Source organism: Elephas maximus, chromosome 4 (genome assembly GCF_024166365.1).
Source record: "Elephas maximus indicus isolate mEleMax1 chromosome 4, mEleMax1 primary haplotype, whole genome shotgun sequence".
NCBI classification, from domain to species: domain Eukaryota; kingdom Metazoa; phylum Chordata; class Mammalia; order Proboscidea; family Elephantidae; genus Elephas; species Elephas maximus.
The window spans coordinates 27315954-27337071 of record NC_064822.1 but is presented as its reverse complement, the minus strand read 5'-3'; the positions used below and the strand labels follow the sequence as shown (position 1 = coordinate 27337071).

Below are 21118 nucleotides of genomic sequence, written 5' to 3'. Positions count from 1 at the left end.
CTTAAGTGTAATAGTTTGGGATTTAGCTTTCAACAATGAATTCATAGGTATGACACCAAAAACATAAGCAACAAAAGACAAAATAGATAAATTGGACTCATCAAAATTAAAAACTTTTGAACATCAAAGGACTTTATCAACAAAGTGAAGAGACAACTTACAAAATGGGAGAAAATACTCGGTAACAATATATCTGACTAGGGTTTAATACTCAGAATATATGAAGAACTCCTATAACTTAACAATAAAAAGCCAAACCATTTAATCAAAAATGGGCAAAAGACTTGAACAGACATTTCACCAGAGAAGAAATACAAATGGCCAGTAACTCCATCAAAAGATGTTCAAAGTCATTAAACTTTGCTGTTTTTAGGTGCCATCTAGTCAATTCTGACTCATAGCAACCCTGTGCACAACAGAACGAAACACTGCCTGGTCCTGCACCATCCTCACAACTATTGCTATGTATGTGTCCACTGTTGCAGCCACTGTATCAGTCCATCTCGTTGAGGGTCTTCCTCTTTTTCACTGATCCTCTACTTTACCAAGCATGATGTCCTTTTCCAGGGACTGGCCCCTCCTGATAACATCTCCAAAGTACGTGAGACAAAGTCTCACGCGCCATCCATGCTTCTAAGGAGCATTCTCATTGCACTTCTTCCAAGACAGATTTGTTCATTCTTTTGGCAGTCCATGGTAGTTTCAATATTTTTCTCCAACACCACAAGTCAAAGGCGTCAAGTCTTCTTCGGTCTTCCTTATTCATCGTCCAGCTTTCGCATGCATATGAAGCAATTGAAAACACCATGGCTTGGGTCAGGCACACTTTTGTCCTCCAGGTGACATCTTTGCTTTTCAGCACAAGAAGTCTTTTGCGGCCGATTTGCCCAAAGCATTGCGTCTTTTGATTTCTTGACTGCTGCTTCATGGCTGTGGATTGTGGATCCAAGTGAAACGAAATCCTTGACAATCTCAGTCTTTTTTCCATTCATCATGATGTTGCTTACCGGTCCAGTTGCGAGGATTTTTGTTTTATGTTGAGGTGTAATCCACACTGAAGGCTGTGGTCTTGATCTTCATTAGTAAGTGCTTCAAGTCCTCTTCACTTTCAGCAAGCAACGTTGTGTCATCTGCATAACACAGGTTGTTAAGGAGTTTTCCTCCAATCATGATGCTGTGTTCTTCTTCATATAGTCCAGCTTCTTCGATTATTTGCTCAGCATACAGACTGAACAGGTATGGTGAAAGGACAAAACCCTGACGCACAACTTTCCTGACTTTAAACCATGCAATGCCCCCTTGTTCTGTCTGAACAACTGCCTCTTGATCCATGTACAGATTCCTCATGAGCACAACTGAGTTCTCTGGAATTCCCATTCTCTGCAATGTTCTTGATAATTTGTTGTGGTCACACAGTCAAATGCCTTAGCATAGTCAATAAAACAAAGGTAAACATCTTTCTGGTATTCTCTGCTTTCAGCCAGGATCCATCTGACATCAGCAGTGGTATCCCTGGTTCCATGTGGTCTTCTAAATCCAGCTTGAATTTCTGGAAGTTCCCTGTCGATATACCGCTGCAACCACTTTTGAATGATCTTGAGCAAAATTTTGCTTCCATGTGATATTAATGATATTGCTGGATAATTTCTGCATTTGGTTGGATCACCTTTCTTGGGAACAGGCATAAATATGGCTCTCTTCCAGCCCTTTGGCCAGGTAGCTGTCTTCTAAATTTCTTGGCATAGACAAGTGAGCACTTCCAGCACTGCATCTCTTTAATGAAACTTCTCAACTGGTATTCCGTCAATTCCCGGAGTCTTGTTTTTCGCCAATGCCTTCAGTGCAGCTTGGGCTTCTTCCTTCAGTACCATAGGTTCCTGATCATTTGTTACCTCTTGAAATGGTTGAACATCAACCAATTCTTTTTGGTATAGTGACTGTGTGTAATCATTCCATCTTCTTTCCCCATGGAATCCTCCAGTATTGGAACTTGAGGCTTGAATTTTTTCTTCAGTTCTTTTGGCTTGAGAAATGCTGAGCGTTTTCTTTCTTTTTCTATCTCCAGTTGTTTCCACATGTCATCATTATACTTTACGTTGTCTTTTCAAGCCACCCTTTGAAAACTTCTGTTCAGCTCTTTTACTTCATCACAAACCACAATGAGATACCTCTTAACACCCACTAGGATGACTAATACCAGAAAGACAAAAGATAATAAGTGTTGGCAAGAATGTGGAGATATTGAAACCCTCACCCACTGCTGTTGGGAATGTAAAATAGTACAGCCACTGTGGAAAAAAATTTGGCAATTCCTGAAAGGGTTAAGCATAGGAATACCATATGACAGGAATTCCAGTCCTAGGTATACATCCAAAAGAATTGAAATGAGGAACTTAGATACCTGTACACCAATGTTGACCGAGCGTTATTCACAATAGCCAAAAAAAAAAAAAGGTGGAAACAACTCAAGAGTCTATCAGCAAATGAATAAACAAAATGTGGCCTATACGCACAATGGAATATTATTCAGCCATAAAGAGAAATGAAGTTCCGACACATGCTTCAACAGTGGATGAACCATGAAAACATTATGCTAAGCAAAATAAGTCAGGTATAAAAGGACAAATACTGTATGATCCCACTTATATGAAATACTTAGAATAGGCAGATGCAGAGAGACAAAAGTTCGTTAGCGGTTACCAAGAGCTGAGGAGAGGAGGAAATGGGGAGTTATTACTTAAAGGCTTCTGTTCAGGGGAATGAAAAACATCTGAACATGGATAGTGGGGATGGTTGAACAACACAGTGAATGTAATTAATGTCACTGAATTGTATACTTAAAAATGGTTAAAATGGAATGTTTTGTTATATATGTTTTACCACAATTTACAAAAAAAAAGGGGGGGGGCTGCTGTCCTAAGGTTGATGCCTTTTTGAAAAGGGGGAAAAGGATCGTCTTCCTATTTCACAGGGGAAACCCTGGTGGCGTAGTTGTTAAGAGCTATGGCTGCTAACCAAAAGGCTGGCCATTCGAATCTACCAGGTGCCCTTGGAAACCCTATGAGGCAGTTCTACTCTGTCCTATAGGGTTGCTATGAGTCAGAATTGACTTGACAGCAATGGGTTTGGTATTTTTTTGACAGGTTCGCTACGAGTCAGAATCAGCTGGATGGCAACAAGTTCGGTTTTTGGTTTATTAGGTATTACTACTTTTAAGATAGTTTCAGAGCACAATTGTAGCAGGCAATCAATCTCATTTTTTTGTGCATCTATATATATATATATCTTTAATGAAGAGGAAAATATTTTCCACAGAACTCAATTGAATATAATAATTCACAGAAGGCTGTGACGTCCACAGTGGACTACGGCGGCTGACAGAAATGGAAAGTGCTATTATTATAGGGTATTTCCGCTAAAGGAAGAGCCTACTTTCACGGTAAAAGGAGCTCACTGTCGTCCATCATAGCAGTAAGGTTGAGGCTGGATGAATGCAGATGTCTGCCCCAGTAACATGTCTCATATCCTGAAATGGATTTTAAAGGGGCTCTAGTCCTTCCAGAAGCGAAGAACCAGTAACCCGTTGCTGTCAAGTTGATTCAGACTCATGGCAATGCCATGCATGGCAGAGTAGAACTGTGCTCCAAAGGGTTTTCAATGGTTGATTTTTTGGAAGTAGATTGCCAGGCCATTCTTCTGAGGTACCTCTGGGTGGACTTGAACCTCCAACCTTTTGATTAACAGCCTAGCACGTTAACTGTTTACACCACTCAGGCACTAGAGTGTGGTTCTCTTTAAACTACATGCTAAAATTAACATAAAATTAGAAACCTAGAAGCCCAGTAATGGTAAAGTAGTAGGCTTTTCATTTTAAAGTAACCATTTGAAATAACATGTTAGCCAGGAAAAAATTAATGATATTTTTATTAAGTTGTGCATACGCATATGACTTCTTAACTTTTAGATTACAGAACATTTTTTTAAAGAAACTATAACAGATGATTCCACCACGATTATGTTTCAAAAAGGTTGAATCACAAACTGGAGTATAAATACCACCTTCAAGACATGCTTGTGCTTCCTTCAGCTTTCTATCTTTGGCAATATATAGCAAGCGTGACAGCTGCCCGAAGTTCCTAACTTTAATTTGCGGTACAGAGAGAAATAGCAAAGGCTCTCCATTTTTATCAACTTCTTCCGATTTCACTGTATTTTCACTAGAAAGTAAAAAAAAAAAAAAAAAAAAAAAAAAAGCTTTATGTTACCTGCAGGTCAGTAGAAGTTAAATTTCAGACATTTAGACAAATTATTCCTGTATGTCATTATAAAACACAAAAATAAAAATACCCCTGGTAAGCTTACCTATTTTCCCACTTTAATCCACACCCAGACTCTTAAATCTCCAAACTTACCACAACCACAGTAAACAATATATCAGGAAAGAACATTTTAAGCAATTTCTTGAATGTCTTTGTTTTTGCTTTTCTAACAATGCCTTGGTTTCTGACATCTTTCAAGAAAAAAAAAAAATCATCAGTTCTACAGAACCATTCAGGCTTTGAGGATTTCTGATGTTATTTTATTTATAAAATTTTTATACCACAGTCATTAGTGGTTAAGAATTTTCTGGGCTACTCTGTGTTTATGACAAAAAAAGCCATGAAAATAAAAAAGGCAAGCTAGATCCTCTCTTGTGGATTATTTTCCCACCTCAAACCCCTTAGGATAATGAGCAAATTACTAAACAAGCTTTTCCTGATCAGAAATTACTGAGTCTCCTAGATTTGTGTTCTGCCCAATTTATCAACTCTTTAGGTTGGCATTTAAAAAATATTAAGAAAATGTTTTATGGGAGTGATATCTCTATAGATTCTACCACTTACAACATTAAGTGAACTGCCTAGTCTTTTTTATTACATACTGATACCCCTGATAAAATTGTCCACATCTTAAGATCTGATCTAACATATTTGAAATTGCAATACAGATAAATGGATGTGAGATGTTGCTAGGTTATCAGAAAGAGTAAATCTCACAGGCCCAGGTTACCTACTACTAACACTACGGCCCACCACCCATCTGTCAGTTTGTCGTACTCTGGTGGCTTGTATGTTGCTGTGATGCTGGAAGCTATGCCACCAATAGTTCAAATACCAGCAGGCTCGCCCATGACGGGCAGGTTTCAGCAGAGCTTCCAGACTGAGGCAGACAAGGAAAAAAGACCTGGTGATCAGCTTCCAAAAATCAGCCACACAGTGGCTGCAACAATGGACTTGAGCATACCAACAATTGTGAAGATGGTGCAGGACCGAGCAACATTTCATTCTGCTGTACTCACGGGGTCACCAGGAGTCAGAGCTGACTCAAAAGCAGCTAATAACGACAACAACAACACTACTTCACTAGAATATAAACAAGAGGATAGGGACTGCAGTAGGCAGAATAATGGGCCCCCAAAGACGTCCACATCCTCATCTCCAGATTCTGCGAACACGTTACCTTCCATGGCAAGAGAGGCTTTGCATTTGAACTAAATTAAGTACCTTGAGATGGGGAGATTATTCTGGATTATCCAGGTGGGCCCGCTGTAATCACACGAGTCCTTATGTGGGTCCTTATAAGGCAGGAGGATCAGAGTCAGATAAAGACGTGACGACAGAAGCAGGGGTCGGAGCAATGTGGCCATGAGCTAAAGAATGCAGGTGGCCTCTAGAAACTGGAAATGGTAAGAAAACTGATGCACCCCTAGAGCCTCCAGAGGGAATACGACCCTCTGAACACTGGATTTTAGGACTTCTGACCTCCAGAACTGTAAGATAATCAGTCCATGTTGTTTTAAGCCACTAAGTTTGTGGTCATTTGTTACAGCAGCAACAGGAAGTAAGGCAGAGACTTCATCCCTCTCGCCCACTGTGCTATCCAAAGTACCTGGAACAGTAATGCATGTAGAAGGCGCTCAATAAATATGTGGAATAAAGGAATGAATAAAATACCTCCAGACCTGCCACTGACATACACCGTGTACAAAGTATATATTTTCTCTAAAATAAAGCTTCTGGAAGAAAGTCCTTAGGCTTGAGGCGATTTCTTAAAGGCCTGTACTAGGGCAGATGAGCGGTGCGGCGGATGCCGGTAGGGCTAACTTATAGGCTGACTGAGTGGCAAAACCATCAAGCTACTTAACTCTGAAAAGTGAAACTCCTGGTGAGAATCTGGAGGGCTAGGGGCACAGGCGGCATTTTTCATTGCTCCTTCCAACTTAAGCCTGCAGCTTAACAGGGAACGAGGAAGTAAAACCTGCTATCGAGGGAATATTGAAGAACAGGCGTCAGTTTCCGGGCTCAGAGTTTATATAACGCCTGAAGAATAAGCTCTTGGAAAGAAAAATATTGTATTCACCTCATGAAGATCAAGAAGAACGTGCAGCAAAAGCAATCCGCTGGGCTGATCAAAAGACATTTAAACTGAAATTTGAGTAAGGGGCTAGAAACACTCAGCTTATACTATAAAGCCAGCAAGCAGGAACAGGCCTTACTGATTTAATCCTCAGTGTCTAGTTCGGTGCCCAGAACATAGTAACTACTCAATAAATGTATGTCTAAGTAATAACCTAGGATGTAAGGTGATAGTTGAGAAACTACTCAGCAATTCTCAGGGACAAAAAATAAAGCCCAATAACAGAACCCATGGCCACTGATATTACTACCGTAACCTAGAAATTTTACCAAAATACAAGGATTATTGTCTCATAAAACAATACCATTTTAAGGTTGGACCAAACCTTGTTGCTGTATGCCATCAAGTTGATTCTGGCTGGTAAAAAACAAAAGCCAAACCCATCGCCATCGAGTGAATTCCAATTCATAGCGACCCTCTAGGGCAGAGTAGAACTGTCCCATAGGTTTCCAAGGAGCAGCTGGTGGATTTGAACTGTCGACCAAATTTTGGTTAGCAGCCCTAGCTCTTAACTACTGCGCCACCAGGGCTCCTCTTCTGGCTGATAGTAACCCCATATGACAGAGGTTTCCTAGGCTGTAATCTTTACAGGAATAGATCATTAGGTCTTTTCCTCCACACAGCCACTGGTGGGTTCGAGCCACCGACCTCTTTGTTAGCAGCCAAGCACTTAACCATTGTGTCACCAGGGCTCCTAAGCCAAATCTCGGAGACCATGTAATTCAACCCTTTGTTATACTGATTGGGAAATCAAGGCCCAGAAATTGGTAAGACTAAGTGTGCATTACTGGGGAAAGACAGCCATCGCTCAAGTGCCTTGCCTTCCAGTCCATACAAAACTTCTATGAGGATATAATTTTTGCCTCAACTCTATACATCCTGGAGGCAGTGGAATGATATTCATAACTAAATACAGCAATCTTAGAGCAGATATGATTTTTTAAAATAATTCAAAAAAACAACACAGTTCTGCCAGAGAAAGAGCGAAAAGCACAGGTAATAGCATCTTCACAGAGTAATTCTGAATGCTTATCAAACTGATAAATTTCCCAGGCTATGTATGTTCCAGAGAATCAAAGCCCCTCCTTGGCTCCGAGTGCCACCAGCGGGTGGGGTCACCACCGAGCGGTGTCATCTGTCCTTACTTGAGAGTGAATTGGGGCTTCGTTCTGAGATGTCTGAGGAAGATGAGTAATCCCATCTTCCAATAAGAACAAAAGAAATGTAAAATGGCAATAAGAAGAAACCTAAAATTTTCATGAAAATGAAAGTAGAGATATTTTCCCCCTAAACTGAAAGTGGAGCGATGATGACAAATACTCCAGGATGAACGACAGCACGCTGGGATGACTCTAAAGGGAAAGACTGAACTGAGCAACATGTGACAAGTGCTGTGTCTGTCCAGTGACTTAACAACAGCTAGATGAGAACACAGAGACTGCTGAGTCAGCCCTGCCGGCTGTTCTATCCTTGAGCAATAACTGAAGGTGGACAGTGCTGAATGAATGAAGTATTTCTAGACTTGCCGGTGACATGCGTTGTGTACAAAAGCAAGTCTTCTCTAAAAGAAGACTTCTGGAAGGATGCCCTTAAGACAAAAGGCAGGAAGATGGTGGGTGAAACGTAAAACCTTTTCCATATGCAACAAAAGGATCAGCTTCAATACCAGATGCCTACTGGCGTCATTCAGAAAAAGGCTGATCAGGCTTTTACGGAATGCTACAGAGACAGCATTTGGAGACGCACAACATGAAAGCAAGAAGTGAGGCCAAAGTATAAACACATTCCAAAAATATCTTCAGAGATGAACAAAAAGAAATAGGCTACCTACTTCAACTGACTTTCAGTACAGATAAAACTGGCCTATTTTGGAACAATATGCCTGAGAATGTATATCCACAAGGAGAGGAATAGGCCTTTGTTTTAAAATATCAAAGGACATTCCTACTTGGTAAAAACACAGCCAGAGACATCAAGCTTAAACCCTTCATGATGACTTTGGCCTTCCCGACTTAAATGGACTTAACAGGTCTGAAACCTGTTTGGAAGGAGAACAGCTTCCCCCACTGTAAAGAAATGCATAAACAGAGTACTAGGGGCTAAAAAAATACTAGCAGCTAAGAAAAGAGAGAGAGTGCGAACTAAAGGGCAAAGAATGAGGTGGCTGGGATTATGTTTTAGTAATAGATTCCTCTGACCAATGAGGGCATCTCTGGTTTACATCACATGTTATGTTGCTAGAAGTAGCAGACACTCAGTGGCTATGGGTTGCTAAAACTTCTTTGATTTGGGGAGTAGAGTAAGGGGTATGGTCAAGACCTGGATGTGAAACCATTTGGTATTTTCCACTATTGCCAAATCTCAGATGTATTCCTCATCAGGGCAATCAATACCTGGCTGGTTTTCATCAAGGCCACACAGGTAGGGTTTCCTTCAAATGTTGTTGTTAAGTTGCCTTTGAGTCAGCTCTGACTCATGGTGACCCTATGTACAGCAGAAAAAAATGCTGCCCAGTCCTGCACCACCTTCATGATCATTGCTGAGTTTGAGTCCGTTGCAGCAGCCATTGTCAATCCATTTCATTAAGGGTTTCCCTCATCTTTGTTGGCCCTCCACTTTACCAAACACGATGGTCTCCTCCAGTGATTCGACGCTCTGGATATGCACCCAAAATAAGTAAGTGAGTTGAAGTCTCAGGCAATATTCTGCAACCCACAGAATTTTCACTGGCTAATTTTTGGAAGTAGATTGCCAGGCCTTTCTTCCTAGTCTGTCTTAGTCTGGAAGCTCCACTGAAATCTGTCCACCTGGGTGACCCTGCTGGTACCCGGAATACCAGTGGCATAGCTTCCAGATCATAGCAACATACAAGCCACCACAGTGTGACAAACTGACAGATGGGTGGTGCTTTCTTCAGATACAACTAGTGATATCATCAAACCCCGTTCATCCTTTCGAACTTTAAAGATATCAATAAAGGTCAGAAACCAAAATAATGGATAGAAAAATTGGCCCAAGACCAAGTTACATGGTAAATTTGACAAAAGACAAACAGACCAAAAAAAAGGGAGGGGGTAATGGTTTTAAAACACTTGTGGTATCAAAATGTCAAAACTTCTTGCTTAGAGGAAACGCTGTACATAAAGACAGTGTGCAGAGATACAAGAATGGAAATACAGAAAAAAGAATGTAGACAAGGACAGAGAAAGAGTAATACAGTCATACATTTCAGGAGTGTGTTACAGCTTACCTAACGAGGTGAAAGGTGTGGCCACGTCTGTATAAGTCAGAACACAAAACTAAGGCTGGTTAAAAAATTATATATATATATTTATGAAAAAATATATATACACACATATACATCCACACACATACATCTACATATACATACACATACATATACATATACATACACATACACATTTTTTTTTATACATATACATATACACACGCCAAGTTTAGAAAGGCAAAAGTTGACAGCCCACTGTTAGAGACAGACATAGATACCGGATTTTTTTTAAATCTCAGATTTGGAAAGATTTTTACAAGTTCTCATTTGGGGACAGCTCTAATTGTTAAGAATTCTCACCCTTACATCGAGCAAAACTTTCCACCCTCCCCTGATGCTCCCAGGAATGGACAGATTTAAACACCAGAGGGATTTTCTCTAAATCAAAGGGCACAAAACCAATGCCTACTGAGGTCTGTCAGGTAATAGAGATGGGTGGATAGGCCAGGTATAAAGCAACATGGAATGTTAGGAGTGTGGTGAACTGGAGAATACATCTCCTATAAAAAGCAATTCAAATTAAATGTTAAAAAATAGGTTAACATTGCATTGGCCAAACAGGTATCTCCTGATTTCACCTGAGGGCCTCCAGCTTGCAACCCCCAGTTTAAAAGATTTCTGAGTTTCAGAGCAGTTAAATGACTTGCCCCAAACATACAACTAGTCAACACAAATTGAACAATAAAACAGCAAATTCTAGAAGCAGTTAACTGGCTTACCTGACAACATAACCTGATCCAAATGCTGAGGGCTCCAAATTTGTTTTCCATCCAAGTGGCTCTACGAAAACAAATTTTGCCTCTCGGGGATACATATAGATAAAACTCTCCACAAACACAATAATTTCTTTCAGTATCGCTTCATTTAGGGGGGTAACTTCCAGAGTTGCAGTCCCATGTCCAGCAGCAGTCCACTGGGCTGACCTTGTCAGCGCTACGCCCATGGCATCCGAGAATGCTCAAATCTGAGCTCAGCATACACGCTACATCAGAGGAGAAAGTTACAAAGAGAACACAGCGCACAACTTTTCATAAAAACATTCTTCATTTTTAAGATTCTAGACTAGTACTACCCAAACCCACATTCTGCTTAATTAATCGTAGAGATGCATTTTTTAGTTATCTAATAGCTCTTCAGAAGGTCCCTGGCTGGAATAAACGGTCAAGCATTCAACTGCTAACTAAAAGGTTGATGGTTCAAACCCACCTAGCAGCACCACGAAATAAAGTCCTGGCAATCAGCTTCCATAAAGATTATAGCCCAGAATACCCCGTGGAGCAGTTCTACTCTGTAATGCACGGGACTGTCATGAGTCAGAATCGACTCAACCACAAACGTTCTTTTTTTGTTTTTACTTGTTCTACAATTCGATAGAAAAGATAACTTTCCGACTCCTCAACTCCCCACAGAAAAACAAAAAACCAATTGCTGCGGAGTCAACACACACCTGCATCGGCCTGCATTTGGAGCTGCTCTGTTCACAGTAATTCCACCTAAGGCCTCGAGCATCTGACTGCTCCATGATATACTCCAGTGTGCTGGCACCCAACCATTTACCAACCGATATTGTCTTACAACTACTATCCTTTTAATTTTATTTTACAGCTAGAGCACTGTATCAATCTTTAAAATTATGAACACAGGTAGGATTATTAGCCATGATTTCTACTTCAGAATAGTAAAGTGGGCATTAGAAAATATTTGCTATACAACTGGGTACTGGATGCGATTGGATTGACCGCTACTCATCTAGATAAGCGCTTGTTGTTGTTGTGTGCCATCGAGTTGATTCCGACTCACAGCAGCCCTACAGGACAGACTAGAACTGCCCCATAGAGTTTCCAAGGGGCGGCTGGTGGATTTGAACTGCTGACCTTCTGGTTAGCAGCCAAGCTCCTAACCAGTTAGCCACCAGGGCTCCAGATAAGTGCTAGTTAACTAAAATATATAAAGTACATATTTGTCTCTTTTTTATATGTTGCATTTGTTTTCTTATCCCAGTGTGTTGCTTCTATGGCTAGTTGACGGAAAATGATTAAGATTCTGAACATATAAGCATGTGCCGATGTATGTGTGTGACACTCTTCAGTTTCAGAAAGCACAAGTATAAAAAGTCTTAACTTACAGAGGATGGCTTAAGTGGACAGGTCTGTTTGCTTTTAACCTCAAATGTAACACTTGGTGATCCTATATCACCAGTCCACAATCAACAGCCATGGAAGCAGCAGTCAAGAAATCAAAAGACACATTGCATTGGGCAAATCTGCTGCAAAGGACCTCTTCAAAGTGTTGAAGAGCAAAGATGTCACCCTGAAGACTAAGGTGCGCCTGACCCAAGCCATGGTATTTTCAATCGCATCATATGCATGTGAAAGCTGGACAATGAATAAGACGCCTTTGAATTGTGGTGTTGGCAAAGAATATTGAATATACCATGGACTGCCAAAAGAAAGAACAAATCTGTCTTGGAAGAAATGCGGCCAGAATGCTCCTTAGAGGCAAGGATGGCGAGACTGCGTCTTACGTACTTTGGACATGTTGTCAGGAGGGATCAGTCCCTGGAGAAGGACATCATGCTTGGCAGAGTACAGGGTCAGCGGAAAAGAGGAAGACCCTCAACAAGGTGGATTGACACAGTGGCTGCAACAATGGGCTCAAGCATAACAACGATTGTAAGGATGGCGCAGGACCTGGCAGTGTTTTGTTCTGTTGTGCATAGGGTCGCTGTGAGTCAGAACCAACTCAACGGCAGCTAACAACAACATAAAGATAAAACCAAAACCAAATCTGTTGCCATCAAGTTGATTCCAACTCATAGCCACCCCAAATCTGCCCCATAGGGTTTCTAAGGAATGGCTGGTGGATTCGAACTGCCAACCTTTCTGTTAGCAGCTGAGTTCTTAAGCAGTGCTCCTCCTTCTTTCACCTTTTTAAAGAAAAATGTGAAATTACATAGATTACATTACATAACGCTGTGGCAGACAGCATACCATATAGTAACATCTTAAAAAAAAAAACCTTAGAAAACCCTTAAAAAGGAGCTAAGAAAAGCAAAACATTGTTCTTTTAGTTGTGATAAATTTTACACAACTGTAAGGATAGATTATATGTAAGGTTATTCAAATTGTTTTTCTGAGTCTTGTGAACCAGGATTTGAAGAAATGGCAGGCTTTATTCAAGAAGGATGGTTAGTAGAAGGCCTGAGAAAGCCTGAATGAGGCAAGCACAATATTTAAAAAAAAAAAAAAAAAAAAACACGTGGACCAGGGTCCCAAAGTAGAAGAGACCATGTATAAAACGGTTAAAAAAAGAAGAGGAAGAGGAAGAAGGGCTTTGCAGGCCTAACCGAATGAGTTTTTAAAAAATAGGGCAACCGGGTGCACCTTAAGTAGAAATTTCTGATGGCTTCTTAATTTACCAAGAGAACCAAAGATACAGCATTTATTCCACTACTTCCAGTGGTGTCTGAAAGTGATCAGTATAACTCAGGGAAAGATACAAAAACTAACACGTTTATCAAGGCTGCTGTTCTCAGTTACTACCCACTACCAACCCATCTGATCCATTCCATACTTAGAACACATGTGAAAACACAGTACGTGTCTTTGAATTAAAAGTAAGATTTCATAGAAAAAACATTTAACTATTAAAAGAAAAAAGAAGTTCTTATGTATGTGTGCCTGTTTACATAAACTGGGAATGACTTTGCACTCATTTTTCTTTTTTCTACCAATTAAATAGATACGGAATTTGTGTTTTGTTTGTTTTAAGGGTCATTTTCAAACTTTCAGTAACATTAATAACAAAATAAAACCCATTCGTGAATAATTTCTGTATAACACTTAAGGAGAAGCAAAACCAAGCCGGTGAGGCTACAGAAATGCGTCCCCTCTGAGATATGTAAATATAGTTGGTAACATCAGTTGGAAGTCAGCTCACACACCAGAATTCTGAGAACGACGAAGCCATTCAGAAAGATCTGCAGAAAAAACTAAAATTTCAGATGACAAGAGATGGGCCCTAAATGGAATCAAACCCAAACCCCGAGCGGAGATACTGCGAGATGGCCCAAACCAGACGCGTTTCAGGAAGAAGGCGTTTCTGAGTTGGAAGCATAGGTTTCCGGGGATTGGGAGGTAGGGGGTGCGGTGCGCGAATGGGGCTGTGAAGGCCAAACAAAAGAAGGCAAAGCTGCAAGGGCGGAGGAGAAAGGAAACGGTAGAGACAGAAGGGCTGAGAGTCAGGGAAGCGGCCGGGGAAGTGGGGCGGATATAGAAAAAGATTTGGAACCTGCAAGGTGAAAAGGCGGCGCGGAGTCGGAGGAGCAGAGGTGCAAGGCCTGGGCAGTTCTGGGTTCCCGCGGGGGCGGGGGGAAGAGGGTAGGAGAAAGAGGAGGAAAAAAGGATCTCGGGCCAGAAAGGGAAGGCGGCGAGAGGAGCGCAGCGGGGCCTGAGAGCGGGCCCCCTTTCTGGAACAACTCCTACGGCTGCGAAGACTCCAGCGCGCGGCTGGCGCAGGCAGGTCCCGCGGGAGGCGGCTTGTCGCGCGCTCGCAGCCGGGTCGCCGGGACCCTGGCAGTAGCGAGACCCTCGCCCGCCTCCCGCCGCCTTGCGCCCGCGGGCTCCGCTCACCTGCCGCCGCCTCGGCTCCGCGCCCGACGGTGCCCTACGCCGCGGCCGCTCCGCGCCCGGGCTGTTGCTAGGATGCGCGGTAAACACTCGGCTGAGGAAACCCGAGCTCCGCGCGCCCCCTCGGCGGCGGCCGCGGCCAGCGGAATTGCCTTTGCCTTTAATGTTGCCCTAACGCGGACCCGGCACCGGCCCAGGCGCCCCCAGGCTCACGCCGTCTGCACCTCCGCAGCGCGCCGCTTGCCCGCTCCTCCCCGCAGGTGCCGCGCCCCGCCGCGCTGGCCGGGCCTGGCACAGGCAACCGCTGCTCTCCGTCATCCCCTGCCTGGAGACCTCCAACCTCACTCCACGAGCTGGTGAAATGTTTACGTTAATGTGCAGCTAGAGGGTTCAGCGGCAACTCCAAAAACTAACATTTCCTGGACAGGAAAACTGGACTAGTGGACACGGAGAACCCCGGGGGTGGAAAGGGGGAGATTGCTGTCACATTGCCGGGATCGCAACCCATGTCACAGAACAATTTGTGTATAAGTTTTTGAATGAAAAACTAACTTGCTCTGTAAACCTTCACCTAAAGCACAATAAAATCACCCAAAATCTTCAGTGAGTTCTCAGAAATAGCATAGGGCCTCTCCTAGGATATTTGAGGGCTAAATTTCCTTTCCAAAAGGCAAATGTGGTAACATTGTACTCACTGGGAAAGTAGAGACTGCATTTCAATAGTCTAGTTCAGAGAATGGAAATGAAACAGACACTTGCCCATCTTTTTAAATGCTTTTTACCTTTGACCTTTTGGATGGTCTTCACCCGTAGACACTCACCAGCAAGAGTTCCAACTCTGAAAAAAACAGTGGAGGTTGAAGAAGTCAATAAAAGGATATTTGGGGGAAAAAAGAATGGGCAATACACCATCTCGGAGTGGGTAGAGTGATTGAGGATCAAAAGCAAACGAACGTTTTGCGTTGCAGGGGACGTGACAATCCCATGCTTTATGGAGTAGAACTGCTGCACAAGCTTTACAACTGCTTTACAGAAGCAGATTGCCAGGTCTTTCTTCTGCAGTGCCACAGGTGGGTTCAAGCCATCGTCGAGCGCAAATCGTTTGCTCCAGCCAGGGACCGACTGGGGACCACAGCTGTATAATTTAGGGTGGTAAAGTGTGATGCCAGTGGTTAACATGCTTGGTGCTGACCAAAATGTTGGAGGTTCAGATACACCCAGATTGGCCTCTAAAGAAAAGCTTGGTGATCTACTTCCCAAAAGAGCCGCCATTGGGAACCCTACGGAGCACAGTCCTACTCTGACACACGTGGGACCCTAGAGTCAGAGTCAACGCCGCAGCGACTAGTAGGGGGTTTAGGAACTAGAACTGGATCTCTTCCAACTTTGAGATAACAAAGATTCCTCCTTCCTAGAACTGATATGCACTCCAAATGTGGGTCTGCCTTCCCTGTCACAGTGCCTCTGTCAGCAACACTACCACAATGCCTGACTCACCAACATGGCGTCTCACACAGCATTGTGTGTGGCCAAGAGAAAAAGATGCAACCATAGGCCCATGATTGTGAGAGTCGCTGCTCTTACCACAACCACATCACTCAGAAGCAGCCTGCCTGATAGAATACTGGAATGACCTATTGAAGGCTCAGCTAAGGTGCCAGTATGGAGAAACACTTTGCAGGGTTGGGTCTCCATCCTCCAAGATGTGGCATATCACTGAATTAAAGCTGACAGGTACTGCTGTTTTCCCCAAGACCTAGAACGCATGAGTGTGTAAACCAATATGTGACCCTTCTCACTATAACTCCCAGTGGCCCACGTGTGGAATTTGGGCTTCCCATTCCCACAACCTTGGGCTCTGCTTCCCATGTGGAGACTGCTCCCATCAGGGAATACAGAAAGGGTTCCATTGAACTTGAAGTTGTGACTACTACTTAGCCATTTTGGGCTCCTCATGCCAGTGGACCAGCAGATATGTGTGTGTCTGTGTATATGTGTGTACGTGTGTGTATATGTGTACACACACATATATAATTTTTTTAATGGAGTTACTATGCTGGTCATGTAACTGATTGACCATGATTACTATGAGAGCAAGGATGCTATCATCACGAAGGAGAATGTTTAGAACCCAAAGCATTCAGTTGGGCATCTCTTAGTACTCCATGCCCTCCCATAACTGTGAATAGGAAATGACAGCAACCATGGGCTGACCAGGTCAAGGCAACTAAGGGCTCAGGCCCAGGGGTGGATTTACCAGTTAGCAAGGTATGCACAGTAAACCAGGTGTGCATGGGCTTAATTGTGTTTGCTTATTAATCGGTAGTGAGCAATTTCACATGGGTTTCACAGGTGAAATTGTCTACCAGAGATTAGTAAGTAAGCGCAAGTAAGTCCATGGGTACCTTGCTTATTGGGTGATCCGTCCCTGCTCAGACTCCTTGGAAATAGAGTTCTGGGTTGTCCCACCAGGCGAGCATCCCAGACTAGCCAAAGTGCCAGCCAAGGTCAAGGGAAATTTAGAATCGGTGGTCAGCTCTTCTTTCTAGCTTGTCTTCACTATTTCCTACCTGCAGTTTCACTACAATCCTTCAGGATAAGAAAGGAAGGGAAGGGAGAAAAAGGAAAAAGGACCAGGAAACTTCTTAACTGCCTGGTTCTGTCATTAGCTAGCTTTGGAGTCTCTGGGTGAAGCTGAAGGTGGATCTTTCACTGGTGGGTGTTTTTCTTGGCTCTTAGAAAACTTGCATTATTGGTGCCCTTTTACCTGTGTTTTGCTCCATCCCAGAACGGCTACTAACTGGAAGCTTGGAGGTTTGAGTCCGCTCCGAGGTACCTCAGAAGAAAGACCTGGCAATCAACTTATGAAAAATCAGCCGTTGAAAACCCTATGGAGCACAGTTCTACTCTGACATACGTGGCATGGCCATGAGTCGAAGTCGACTGGATGACAACTGGTTTGTGCTGTCTGCTGAGCTCCTATAGCCGTTGTCCCCCTCTCCTTCCTCTCATAAGTGCATAGGATTTTTCCCCCATAGCCCACATCTGGTCCACGGGAAGCACTTGTTGTTTGCCCAGCAAACTCTGGAAGTGCAGGTCAATTGCAGCACAGTAGATGTTCTCCTCCACTTTGCTGCCAAAGCAGCTACTACCCAGCCTGTCTCCCGTCACCCAGATTCCTCAGGTGGAGTCAGGCACCAGTCCGCTGTGTCCTTCCCTGCCGCCAACTGCAAAGGGCAAAGAACACATATGAAGCCCTCTAAGTGGTCTCCTTGAAGCCCTTCTCCCCCTCCTTCTCTGACATAAGGTCGGGGTGGAGGGGAGCAGCAAGTAGAAAGGAGATGGATAGTACAGGTCTCTCCAAAGTGCTCCTCCCTGGAAATCCACTCACTTTCCTCCCATAACTTCAAAGTGGGTGAGTCAGGTAATTGACTTTCCAGTTATATCCTGTAAAATTTTACATCTCAGCCTAGTACCTCACTCTGGGATCAATTATCTATTGTATCTCAAATCCAATATTGCAAATTAGTGAACAATTTTAACCTACTAGTTCTATTGTATATGTACAAATTGTGGATAATTTCACACAAAACCAGTAATCTAGGTTGCATTAGAGAGTTAATGGGGGGAGGGAAACTATTAATTATTTTTTGATTTGTTACAATAAGCCTGTGTTCATGTAGTAAAAAAAATGAGGACAGTATAGAAAAAAAAAGACAGGACATATGAGTAAATTTAAATGGTATACATTAAAAATTAGACCTTTTTATTAGATAACAAAACAGATTATTTCATGGGTACAAACAGAATGATTTTGATTCTACATTACAGTTGTAGGATTAGCTTACATGTTTTGTCTTGAAGCAACTTCATGGAGAAAGATTAATTATAAGTGTTTTCTCTGGTCCTTATCTGGCGTTAAGGAGCGCTTGTGGCAAAATGGTAAAGCACTTGGCGGCTAACCAAAAGGTGGGCAGTTCAAACCCACCAGCTGCTCCACTGAAGAAAGATGTGGCAGCCTGCTTCGGTAAAGATTACAGGCTTAGAAACCCTATGGGGCAGTTCTACTCTGTTCATAGGGTCACTGTGAGTCAGAATCCACTTGACGGCAACGGGTTTTGATTTATCTGGCGTTTACACATAATGCAATTGGTTGGCCTTTTAACTGGAAAATAATAAAAATGATTGGAATCTCAGATTGCTATTTGGGGGACAATGAAAACATGTCACGAACCTCAGTATTATTTAGAAGAAAAGCTTGAAAGAAGATTTTGGAAGAAAACCTATGGTAATGATAAAAATAGGTTTAATGGTGTTTTAAACCTATAAGCTACATCACCAAACTTCCAGTTAAATATGGGAATTGCACACATCCTAAAAAATACTCACTAAAATTACAGCGGGAAAAGAGCATGGAAGGGAAGACGAAATAGATGAAACAGGTCAATAAATTGTGGATAAGAAAGCAGATAACCTGTTGCCATCAAATCGATTCCAACTCATAGCGACCCTGTAGGACAGAGTAGAACTGCCCCACAGGGTTTCCAAGGAGTGGCTGGTGGATTACAACTGCTGGCCTTTTTGTTAGCAGCCAAGCTCTTAACCACTGTGCCACCAGGGCTCCAGAAAACAGAAGAGTTGAAATAGCTTAGCAGAGAGGAGAAAGCTAAAACCTAGTAGGTTGGGACGGAGGTGGAGGGGATGTCAAAGCCAACAAGAATAAAATATTTGCTAATCACAGACCCTGGAGAGACTCAGAATTTGTAGGTATCCCTAAAGGCCATGGTGCGCGTGGTCTAAAACGAAAATTCTTGAAGACCTTGTTCAAAGGTTGGCTGGACCCCCACATCCTCTTCTCAACAGCAGGGCACCAGGCACAGTGAGAGCATTGTACTGAAATCATGGGGAGGAAGCAAAAACGCACACACTGAGTCTTGAGGAGCCTGGGGTCCCTTCTCCTAGCTGCCTTCCTCACACTGGCAACTTGGCTTCTGTCTTTAGTTAGATCTGAGACTGCGCAGCCTAAAAGAAAACATCTACAGGCACTGACATGGAATAGTCCTTGCAACAGTATATCCAGGTATAGGGACAGGGGACATGGTGGCATTGGTATAGGGTAAGAATGGTGATAATGTAATGGTAAGAAGTCAATAATAATCTCTTAAAATGAAAAATCAAAGAAATAATAGTTTAAGCATGCTATTTAGAAATATGGAAATGTCTGGACAACAGTAAAAACAGTTGTTGCCCATCATTGTGTTTTTTAAGAAAAAAAGAACCAACCAGCTGCTGCACAGCCAGCTTCGACTCATAGTGACTTCATATGTGTCAGCATAGAACTGCCATTCATAAGGTTTTCAATGACTGACTAGGTGCCTCTGGGTGGACTTAAACTTCCAGCCTTTCAGCTGGCAGCCAAGTGCCTTAACTGTTTATACCACCCAGGAACTCCAAGAAAAAAATAGCCAGAAGTAAATCAACTTCTCAAGATGAACCAGAGCCAACCACATAGCAGGCTTGTTCCCCATGACCCAGGTTGGATTAATTGTCACACAGGCCTAAATAGATCCAGTCCTGATCAACACAGACCATCAGGGTAGGTAAGGTTTCCGTGACAATCAACTGTTGCTGCAATAATGCTACATAACAAATCACCCCCACACCTCATGGGTTTATGCTCACACTCATGGATCTGGCAGGTCAGTTGCAGCTTGGCTGATTCAGACTGGCCTCTGCTTTAGGCTGTGTGTCTCCTGGGCTTGGCTCCAGGCTGTGAATCTGCTCCACGGGTCTCATTCTGGGACCCAAGCTAAGGGGTGATGGCTACCTGTGCCAAGGTAAATTATTTCCATGGACATTCCAAGCCTCTGGTGGCATGATGGCCACTGACATTCCATTGGCCAAAGAAAGTCACATAATCAAGCCCAAAGTCAAAAAGTGAAGAACTACTATTTGCCCACCATGAAACCACAGAAAGGGTGTGAATGTACGACACTGCGAAAGGAGGATGAAGAAATAATTGGAACTAGTTAATTCAATCTTCCGAAGCACTCTTCATCTCCTTCAACATTCTTCAAACCTGTTATCTTGATCTTTATTCCCATTACATTACCATGGTGTTTCAGCCACTTTAGCAGAGTCTTTATTCTCTAGCAATAATACCCGAGACAAATAGTCCGAATTAATAGTTAGGTGTACAAATTCGCTTCTGTTATTTTTTCATGCCTTTATCTTTTTCAAATTATTTTACTCCAAGTCTCTCTTTCTTATTCTAAGATTTCTCTTGTACCTAAATAAGAACACTGTAAAACATTTTTTAAACCCATTTTATGTCAAGCAGCACTTGGTCCCTGTTCTGGATTTTTAGAAAATGGAAACTCAGAGCAAAATACACTGGAATGTAGGGGAAATTATTTGATATAGAAAATGTGTAGTCTAGCCAAGAAGTGATTACTCCAGAAATCCGCATGGAGAATAAAGGATTTAACGTGAGACTTGATATTTTGGAAAAACAAACTGAGGATTAATAATATCCGGGTGATGTCTCAGAGTAACACCAAAGGAAACACTGAAGACGTCTTGAAAGAATGGCTTCCAGATGCCTAGTAAATCACGTGTCTCTACCCAACGAGAACGTGGCTAAGGGAGGCTATCTCTTATTTTGAGAAGACAAGCATTCTTTGGGTGACTAGTAGTGTTTTGCAGCTCAACTTTGTAATATTATTAAAGAGAGTAAAGCCAGGAG

The 21118-nt window shown here is 42.6% G+C and overlaps 2 protein-coding genes across 7 annotated transcripts in view; one reads left to right on the top strand and one right to left on the bottom strand.

Annotated features, from left to right (window-relative positions):
• ODAD2 (outer dynein arm docking complex subunit 2) overlaps positions 1-14785 on the bottom strand; it is a 257613-nt gene extending 242828 nt beyond the window's left edge. For 2 of the 6 annotated variants that reach the window (XM_049881742.1, XM_049881741.1), the window contains exons 1-3: positions 14377-14784; positions 10465-10727; positions 4060-4217 (exon numbers count right to left, since the gene is read on the bottom strand). In XM_049881742.1, coding sequence (XP_049737699.1) covers positions 4060-4217; positions 10465-10688 — 382 coding nt within the window. In that variant the 5' untranslated portion in view covers positions 10689-10727; positions 14377-14784. Of the gene's footprint in view, positions 1-4059; positions 4218-10464; positions 10728-14035; positions 14308-14376 lie in introns of those variants that run through there. The other 4 variants (XM_049881744.1, XM_049881743.1, XM_049881739.1 and 1 more) reach the window with 3 other exon arrangements.
• On the top strand, positions 11803-17264 carry LOC126074837 (uncharacterized). Its single transcript, XM_049881625.1, has 3 exons — positions 11803-11812; positions 14051-16107; positions 17162-17264. Exons 1-2 carry the CDS (start codon positions 11803-11805, stop codon positions 14731-14733), a joined length of 693 nt encoding a protein of 230 aa, XP_049737582.1. The 3' UTR covers positions 14734-16107; positions 17162-17264.
• Positions 17265-21118: the final 3854 nt, after the last annotated feature.